The 10,305-nt window shown below is 40.0% G+C and overlaps 1 protein-coding gene across 1 annotated transcript; it reads left to right on the top strand.

The window, feature by feature from the left end:
- The first annotated feature begins 180 nt into the window (after positions 1-180).
- LOC125000439 (sorting nexin-4-like) lies at positions 181-9,911 on the top strand. The gene is made up of 14 exons (XM_047575992.1): positions 181-299; positions 664-788; positions 1,965-2,103; positions 3,053-3,202; positions 3,297-3,344; positions 3,445-3,500; positions 4,274-4,346; positions 5,498-5,559; positions 7,365-7,430; positions 7,610-7,699; positions 7,948-8,047; positions 8,264-8,409; positions 8,536-8,650; positions 8,737-9,911. Exons 1-14 carry the CDS (start codon positions 216-218, stop codon positions 8,782-8,784), a joined length of 1,302 nt encoding a protein of 433 aa, XP_047431948.1. The 5' UTR covers positions 181-215; the 3' UTR covers positions 8,785-9,911.
- The last annotated feature ends 394 nt before the right edge of the window (positions 9,912-10,305 follow it).

The raw sequence follows: 10,305 nt of genomic DNA on the forward strand, positions 1-10,305 counted from the left end.
AACCATTTTAACTATGTGTTCATAAACAGAAAGATAAAATAATATCCCCAAAATTATTTTTTAAAAAATAATAATAATTTGGTATTATTTTATCGCTGGGTACGTTTTTGCTTCTGTATTGTAGCACACACGTTTCTTATAATAAAATATATCGCGGACGTGCTGCGCATGCGTCCTGGATCACCAGCAACATCAGGGGAGAGAAAAAAAAGAGGATGGCGGATGATGGGAGGGAAGAGTCGGTGGCTACGGACGAAGACTCGGACCAAACAGCGGGCGACGGGAGCCTAAACAACACGGTGAAACAGTAGCTTTTTGTTCTCGTTTAATTTGTGAAATGACTCATACATATACTGCTGGGTAGCACCATAAAAAACAGTATTTCCGTTAGCGAACAGCTTTAAGCTTGCTTACATTACAATGTGGCTACATTTGTTATTCGACGCTTTAAATTGGCAGTCCTAAAACGTGCTCCCGTTAAAGCCCTTTTTTGTTTGTTTGTTTGTTTGTTTTTGTATCAGAATGAGGTTATGTATGAACCGGTTTGCTGTTCACAAATAGTTCGCATGGAGCGCGAGCGAGCGGGTGCATGGACCCAGGTGTCTTTATGAACAGCTGCTGTTGTCAGAGTTGTTGACGATATCTCGTGTTGTGACGGCCCAGATGATGGAGGAGGGCTCGACTCTCCTGCGCAGGATGGAGATCTGTGTCGCTGAGGCGGAGAAGAGGAGTGGCAAAAATGCAGTGAGCATGCAGGAGACGTTCACCGTGTACCTGGTGGAAACCAGGTGAGCACAGCTTCGCATTTTAAACTGTGTCCCGGTGTCTCTCGGTGAAGTTTAGAAGCATGTGGTGTTCATTCAGCCAATCACAGAAGATCAATGAAACACTCTCTGTCTCAGATCTAATTAGGGTCAAATGTGGTCTTCAAGGTCCACCTCTACATAATTGCTGAGCATAACTCCTTTATTAGGGGCCATGAAGAAGTTACCTAATGTTGTCTAATGTGTTACAGTGTATGCCGACAAGTGTCTTATGTTCTAATGGTCTAAACAATGTTCACATTTGTTTACCACTTAAGGCAGTCAGTGGTTCCCATTTTTTTTCTGCTGCTCCCCTCTTCGGCTGATGAGGACCCTTACACAACAAAATTACTCGTCTTTGTTTGTTGTCAAAGTCCATTACAGTTTAGTTCATTGAGTTTCAGAAACATGTCACTGAGGCATGCAAGTTTCATAAAGAACTTGTTACAGAAACGTGTGGGCAAGATCGCTGCACTCTTCCCCCAAAACCATGTGGATCTCATCTCACAGTTCAAACACCCTGGAGAGCACCTTCCCATGAGACAGCCACCGGGACTCGCTGTGAAACAGAACAGCTGTGTAGTCAGAGCCCATTTCCTCGCATAGTTCAGAAAAAATCAGTAAATTGACAGCTCGTGTTTTGATGTAGTTGACCACAGCGATGATGTCAGTCATTAAATCTACATCAGCTCAGGACTGAGGCTGTTTAGCGTAGTTTCCTAGCCCATACAGTCCTCCCGTCTTCCTCTCTCTATCAACTGTTTTGCTAGCAGTGACCAAGCCTTCATTTAGCCTTGTAGCAAAACGTCCCCCACTTTGGGAACCGCTGATATAGAATAAGGAACAGTAAATGTCAAATTCATCGATTTTGATTTCCTCCATGAAAATGAAAACGTATGAGAAATTTCACATACGATGCCCCACAATAACAAATTTAGAATTCCTAAATATTTCAGTGTGTGGCCTATAAAGGGTGAGTAGTCAGAAGTTAAAAAGGAAGCACTGTGAATTGGGCTGAAACTTTTTTCATCACCTCCGGTTGAGGTGATGTGTCAGCTAAATCCACTTCTGTTTTTTTTTTTGTGTTTGTTTTTTTGTTTTTTGTTTTTTTTGTGTGTCACTGCAAAAACAACACAATTGTCTGTGGTCCAATGTTCAAAGACCAATGGATGCTGTGACTGAAGGCCGTAACCCAGCCCCTGACTCTCTGTGGAGGCGGTACAGTGAGTTTGAGCTGCTGCGGAACTACCTAATAGTCACTTACCCGTACATCGTGGTGCCACCTCTGCCCGAGAAGAGGGTGAGTTCAGTGGAGCTCTGCTCTCCAACGTCTGTTGAGTCATACCAACATAGCTTTCTGATAAGAAATGCGTAATTAAAAGGCTGTGAGACTCTATAACGCCTCCCTGTGAGGAAACAAGTGGACTTTGGTCATTTGTGCCAGTACTGTATAGTCTTTACACAGCATTATATATTCATATTATTATTATTATTATTATTGTTATCATATATTATAACTTGAATACACGTGTTTTATGTGATGAAGCCACTGGACACCAAATTTCCTACATGATAAAAAAAGTTTCTATCTAATCTGATCTAGTGGAACTAGGGCCATGGTCAGACGTGATTAATCTGATTGTAAGTGGCACGGTTAATCTTAATGCACGGTTGTGAACACACCCAAGGACACATTTGGGATTTGATCTCTCAGACCACATTTGAAGGAGGTCTGGGCCACTTGCAACTACATTCTTTCACCAATGTCAACACACAATGCGTCCTGGGTCGCATTAAAGACCTTGCGTAAGCAAACTATTGCCTCATACATTCAAAAAAACACAACAGAAAAAAGCACCATAAATCATGTCTGATATCATTAATAATGAGAGCTGTTCTGCCCTCATTTACTTTTATTACTATTTATCTTTCTTTCACAACTGCACATAGCACAACAGTGTATATTAAAGAGTTTGAGCTTTGTGTTTCTGAAATGACTAATGTCAGGGCTCTGAACATAACTGATTAAATAATAACGTAATGTATGCATGCGCTTTCATTGAGTCACAGAAATGTCACAGTATCATGTGATTCGTCTACATACTTTTGAATCTTCTTGGCCAATTTTCACATGTTTTTATCCATCTCACCTGAGTAGGAAAACAGACAAACTTCAAGAAAGTGTCCAGAAAAGTCGACTGAAAATTATTGTTTATTATTATTATTATTATTACTATTATTATATGCAGGCAGAGTTCGTGTGGCACAAGCTGTCTGCAGACAACATGGACCCAGACTTTGTGGAGCGCCGCAGGGTCGGTCTGGAGAACTTTCTGCTCCGTGTGGCTTCTCATCCTGTCCTGTCCAATGACAGGATCCTCTACCACTTCCTCACTGAGGTGCGTGGTGCTGAACTGTGCGTGAGTCGAGCTGTTCAAGTGATCGTGTTAACATCAGTCTTGAATTCTAACTTCCTCTGCTACTGTGTGGCAGGAGCACGGCTGGAAGGAAGTGGTGTATGAGACGGGATTTCAGGTGAAGGTACGGGACATTTGTGTGTTTGTTGTAATCTGATGTTGAATTCATGCTGATATTTTCAGTGTTCACTAACCTGGAGCGCCTCCTGTTACCCATTTTTCAGTCAGATTCCAGGCTGCGAGCTCTCAGTGCCACCTTCAGGGTGAGAAATCCAGATAAGTAAGTTTCCTAAGCACAGGAAAACTTAGTACTTAGTCTTTTACAGAAATAACTGTGTCTTCTTGTATCTATCTATCTACAGTATCTATCGATCTTCTTTTTAATGGGTTGGATGTTTTCCATTTCCAGTTGATTTAAACTACGTCTATTTCCTTGTACATTGTGACATGTCCACAGCCAGATCTCCCTGAGTCACATAATAGTTCCTGTAGTAAGTGACAGGTGGTGGAAGCAAGGCCCTGCATCATAATGTTCTAATCAATAGTTCTTTAGTCAGGTTTCCCACAGCAGCAGGGGCTTCCTCAGCATTTTGACAGAATTGATCTCTGGGATTTTAGTTTAAGCCTAAAGTGCATAATGCTGGTTTAACATTTTTGTCTTCAATTGAAATTCATTTTTTACGCCATAAAGGTGTTTGAGGAGGTTTGAAAATGTTGAAACAACCGGCTAAGAGGTTGATGGAGCTTGATGGTAATGATTAAAATGCAGTTTGTGTTTTAGTAATTCCATATTTATAGAAAATTTTTCATTTTCATGAAAGATCCTGCAACAACTATTTAGACACATCTGATGTAGAAACCCCAGTATATTCACTCATATTAATTCATATAAGACCACAAAGGCAGAGAGGTCTCTTGTTTAGGAACCGTTTGAAAATTTCCTTTAGAAATCATGAACGCAATTAAAAGATTATGAAAATAATAAAAACAATCTAAACATTTATTGAAGTATTGATCAGTTTCTCCTGTTTGTGTGTTTATTGTCTTACTCAGGCGCTTCACAGATATGAAACGCTACAGTGATGAGCTGCAGTCTCACACTTCCCAGCTGCTCCGAGCACGAGCAGTAAGTCTTTCTTTCAGTCTGTTTTCCCTTCACTTGCAATAAAATCTTCAAAAACGTGCTTCATGTTTTTAATAGGGCCGGGACTTTAACGTGTTAATTAAGATTAATTAACTACACAAAAATTAACGTGTTAAAAAAAATTACGCATTTTAATCGCACTCATTTTTGCACCGCGGAACGTTTCTTAATGGACGAGTTTCAGGCGGGAGGCAGGATTATAGGTCTACTGGAGCACAAAAACAGCCGCCGACACTGACCACTGCCTGAGGAGTTTTAATGTCGCCTGAACGCAGCTCAAACCGACCTGCTGCCTCAGCACGGCAACCAAGCCTTGATAAAAACACCGGATCCACGCTGGATCCACGCCGGTTTACAGTATCCTCCCGTATTTTAGCCACTCACTACTGGACCTTCATAAAAAAAAAGCGTGAGTTTCCTCTGCTGTAGCTGGACAGCTGACATGTGGTCAGGACTTCAGCCTCAGAGCTCTCTGTCTTCAGACTGTCCTGACCTGTCCCAGAACATCACACCGGGACAACATGGCTGTGTGATTGGTCACTGAGTTTTATTCATGTTTACACCAAGCTGAGGTCAAAATCAGTTTATGCGACTGTGATTTGCATCCCTAGTCTGTTGGTCTTGGTGAAGTACCACCTTGGGAAAAAAGTAAACAATGCTTTGTTGCTTAAGCTTATGTATTCAGTCATTACTCAGGTAGATACCAAAATCCATGTGACAAAAAATGCTTCTCACTGTTCTCAGGTCACATGTTAATGGTCAATGTTAATACTTCTCCTGCCAGTGGTTATAATGTTGTGGCTGATCGGTGCACAAAATCAGCATTGACTCATCATTTAATAGAGTGGAAGTCTTGCCTGTCAGTCCTCGATCGCTTTCTTTGTTGTGTTGGAGACAGTGTGGCTCTGCCCTGGTAGTATATAGTTCTGTTGCAGGATTTGATACACCCCAGTCCTGCTGTAAATGTGGAAACACTGCATCAAGAACAGATCAATATTTGTGTACTCATAAGATTTCAAGAGGAACAGGAAAAAAGTGTTAGAAAAAAATGAAATAAAGGAGATAAAAAGTGAATTCTTACCCTCAGAAACAGTAACTAACTAATCACCACTCATTGCTTGTGTGTCTTGTAGAGGGTTGCTGATCGATTGTATGGTGTTTACAAGGTCCATGGGAACTATGGAAGAGTCTTCAGGTTTGACAATAAGTTTATAATAATATGTGTCTGCATGATTAAAACCCACCTGGTCTCTTTGACTATTTATAAATTAGATTACTATATATAATATATATCATATTATATATAATATATTCTACAATTCATAGGCAGTAGACCACATTTATCTAAAATTATGTGATATATGTGGTGGAAATTGTAACATAATAATCACACAATACTGAAAGTGTTTGAAGTATGATCTCAAAAGTACAACACAAAAACACAAGGACCAAGTTTGTCATGTGATTGGCTTCCCTCAGCTAAGAATACCTGTCATGAAGATGACCATAACTGAACCACATTCCTGTCACTCAGAAATATGAAAAGGCCTCCTTTTACGATGCCAAATGTCCTAGACAATGTCTCCTTTTCTGTCTAAGGCACTCATGTCCAGTAAATCACCAGACAGGGATAATAATAACCTGAGCAGAAACATTATCTTTATGGTTGAAAATAACCTAAAGGCAGAGCGAACAACAATTTCACTTCCACATTCAAAAATGTGTAAAATTCAACATGGAGGATAACAGAGGGGTTAAAACATCAGCCTAAAGGATTTTGTTAAACTACTCCATATGATGCGTTAGACCAGGCATGTCAAACATACGGCCCGCGGGCCGGACCCGGCCCGTTAGGTCATTTAATCCGGCCCGGCATACATTTCTGAGTATGTCCAAAAAAGAAGCGAGTCTCTAGCTAATTTCTATTAAAAGTTGTGATTTTTTAAAATAAATACAAACCAAATGCTCCCTCCGGCCGCTAGAGGGCAGTAAATGTGTAAAAGCGCTCACGTCAAGCATGCGGCACTGACACGAGTTAGTCACAGGAAATAAACATTCGCAATGTGATGTGTCCAAGTAAAAAATAAACCGGCAATCTTGCTTCACCATTCACCACTACTAAACAAGTTATCGGTCAACACACCCTTCCCAAAATGGCACTGTCAAAAAAAAGAAGAGTGGACACGGAGTGCAGAGTTTTCCAGGAGAAATGGACCGAGAAGTATTTATTCACAGAAGTGAATGCAAAACCAGTGTGCTTGGTCTGTAATCAGCAAGTTGCAGTGTTCAAAGAGTTTAATATTCGGCACCACTCATCATAAAGACAAGTATGTCATATTAAAGACAATTAATATTGTGCAGTATATTCTCAGCTTCAGTAGGCCCAGCATAGTAGTTTGATCTGATGTAGTCTAATCCTATTGCCCATGCACTGCTATAACTTTTTTATTTATTTATTTTATTTTATTTTGTATTTCTTTTTTCATTTATTTCAAAGCAGTATGACAATTAAGGCGAAAATATTTTTTTTATAGTTCCCACTTGAGTTTGTTTAGTGTGGTGAGTTGGTTCAGGTGTAAAACTGCATTCACTCAACTGTTAAAATAAACCAGTTGTTAACACATTCACGGCCAAACATGAAAAATCATTTTTTTCCCATTGGTTTTGAATAAATGTGTTGTGCTTAGAAAAGATCCCTTGTCATCCGTGATTATAATATGTAGGGTAGGCTACAAATGTAGGCTGAATGATAAAGCATAGTACTGAAAAACAAAGCTAAATATTTGGAGTTGACATTCTTTTGCTGATCCAGCCCACCTGAGAACAGAAAGTCTGGATCCGGCCCCAGAGACAAACTGAGTTTGACATGCCTGCGTTAGACAATGCTCAGATATTTTTCAGTTCTGTATCAAATGCAGTGTGTGTGTGTGTGTGTGTGTGTGTGTGTGTGTGTGTGTGTGTGTGTGTGTGTGTGCGTTTTCTTCCATGTGTTCACTGCAGTGAGTGGAGCGCCATTGAGAAAGAAATGGGCGATGGACTGCAGAGTGCCGGTCACCATATGGATGCGTAAGTCTTTCAGTCCAGACTAACTGTCTTCTCATGGCCCCATTTCTGTAATTATAGTTTGACATTATTACTCATCTGATACTGTTGCTATGGGCAACACACACAGTACATTGAATGTTTACCGTACTGTGTGACTGTTACTGCCAATTGTGTTTGTGTTGTTTTTCACACATCTGCAGATATGCTGCCTCCATTGATGATATCTTAGAAGAAGAGGAACATTATGCTGATCAGCTGAAAGAATACCTTTTTTATGCTGAAGCTCTGAGGTAAGATGTGACTTTAGCAATATATATATGATGTGGTTTAATGCATTTATTTTCTCGTTGACCACAATACACTTAACAAGAGCCTCCGGAAACTCCTGCAGTTTAAATTTGGCTAATCAAGAACTTACATAGGGTTGTACTGACTGTTACTATTATCTTAACATTTTAGTCAGTAGGTTAAGTTAAACAATAGAAACACTTAATTGTTTGATTCAGTCCACTTACTGCTGTAACCTTTCTCTTGGCAGGGCAGTGTGCAGGAAACATGAGCTGACCCAGTTTGAGCTGGAGATGGCTTCACAGGACCTCATCTCTAAGAAGCAGCAACGTGAGGAGCTGGCTACAGGGGTACACCACGCTCACTTAATGCATGTATTCTTTTGCACTCATGCTCCATGAGCGTTCCAGAAATCAGACAGGACATACATCTGTTCAAGAATAATAGCTGAATATGCGATACAGTGTGTGTCAAACCGTAGGAAGTGATTTGAGAAGGATCTTGGAAATGACTTCTTCTGTATTTGAGTTTTCAGTTTCATGTGTATTCCTTGTTCACCTCTTCAGATTGTGCGGACGTTCTCCTTCAAAGGAATGACCAACAAGCTTTTTGGGCAAGAGGCACCTGAGCAGAGGGAGGCGAGGCTAAAGCTGCTGGAGGAGCTGATAACAGAGGGTGAAGAGACAGTCAAGGAGAAAACAGTCGAGTGCGAGTAAGTTGCGGGCTCTGCTCAGTCCTGCAAAGCAGATCATATGTGAAAGCACCATACATTTTTGTTGTGCTTTTAAGTTATGTTGGCTAACCTAGTGTGTGTGCTCTACTTGATGTTTTGCTGCAGAGAACATGTTGAAAGGGGGTGGGTGGACATGCAGCGCTTTCAGGAACAGAAAGACAAAGATCTGCGTGAAGCTCTCATTAACTACGCCGTGATGCAAATCAGCATGTGCAAGAAGGTAAAGAAGGAGCAGAGGAGCCATCTGTTGGTACACAGATGGTAGTGGTGTTCATGAGTGTTCTTATTTCTGCTCTCTCTTTGCAGGGAATACAAGTGTGGAGCAACGCCAAAGAATGTTTCCTCAAGATGTGACACTGAAGCCATATTCATAGGATTTCCACCCTTAGTAATGTTCTGTTGTGGATTCTGCACAGTGATGCCAGTGTTTTCTGGCTGGGGTTAGAAAGCGTTAACATTAGCATAAAGTATAAAAAAAGTGTAATAGTAGTAATTCATACTCACTGCTAACCCTTTGGGGGTGTGAACAGGATTACCAAGACCATTTTCTCTAACTTTAAGTCTGATTATCTCAGACATAATTCTTTTAAAAGTGGTCTCTCAGCTTTATGCAAGAGCAAGTCTAAGTATCTGCACTTTCCAACAATTGAGATAACTCAGGTTTGATTGAGGCTGGTGTGAAACCAGTCCAGTGAACTCTGGTCCTAAAAGATTAGAGTCAACGAACTCTAAAGGAATTAATCTCCTATTAGGTGTGCTACATTAAAATACAAGACCAATAGTAATACACATATGCTTCAGCAGATAGTCTCTAATATATGAGGAACTGGAAAGCAGTTCAAAAATGGCATAAATCAAGCTAAAATAGACATCGCAAAAAGTCTCAATCATAAACAAAGCAGATTAAACAAAGTAGCGTAACATCTGAGAGTGGTGTAGCTAAGTCTACACTAGTCCCTCCTTTGAGAAGTGATTATACTTTAGCAAAGATTGAATCATAGACACGTAATTATACATGTCATCTGAGAGCCATGGAATTGGATTTGTTTACATTAACGTTTAAGTTTTGCATGCAGAGGTTGTATCAGTTAAAATACCATTTGAGTCTGGCTACACCCTGTAACCGGGACCAGTGCATCAGGTAGCTCATCAGTCTGCATCAGGATTGTTTACTTGAGTAAAAGTAGTTCATGATGTTTCTTCTTATTTATTTATTTGTTCTTATTTGATCACACTGGCGTGCAAGTGTCAGTGATAGTTACCATGGAAAGAGTAAAGCTTCTCAAGTCAGAAGAGCTTCGACTTTGAGAGTCGTGGCTAACTTTTAAGCTTTTAACAGCTTATTTTTATGAAATCATTTCATAACCACCCAAATTTGTCAGTTTTGTCAGTTTAGTTGTGTTTAAAAAATATGACCTCTTGTTTTATTAATCATGTTTCTCACTGAAGCTTTAGTCCATCATTAAAGATTTCAGAACAACTTGGATTTTCCTGTGTTTTTTTTGCATCTCAATTTTATTTTTTGACTACTCAGAGTCCCCATGTGTGCAGAGGTCGTCATCCAGGATAGATTTCTACCAAAGAAGTGAGAGGATGATTAAAATCCATCTCACTGCTTGACTGCTTGATGACACACTGTTTTTTGCAAAACAAATGCAATATATATGTCAGATATTACAGATTACAGAATACATACAATAAGACAAAACAGTCTTTATGTGTAAATGCTGGAATACTGGCCTGCTACTACACTTCTGCCTAAAATATCTTCATTAAATGAAATTTAACTACTACATGATGATTATTTCCTTGGCTGTCGTTATGTATGGCCGCTCAAGTTTCAGTACAATCTCGACTATTCAAAGTTTTAGCTCA

The sequence above is a fragment of the Mugil cephalus genome, chromosome 22 (genome assembly GCF_022458985.1).
Source record: "Mugil cephalus isolate CIBA_MC_2020 chromosome 22, CIBA_Mcephalus_1.1, whole genome shotgun sequence".
Lineage (NCBI taxonomy): Eukaryota > Metazoa > Chordata > Actinopteri > Mugiliformes > Mugilidae > Mugil > Mugil cephalus.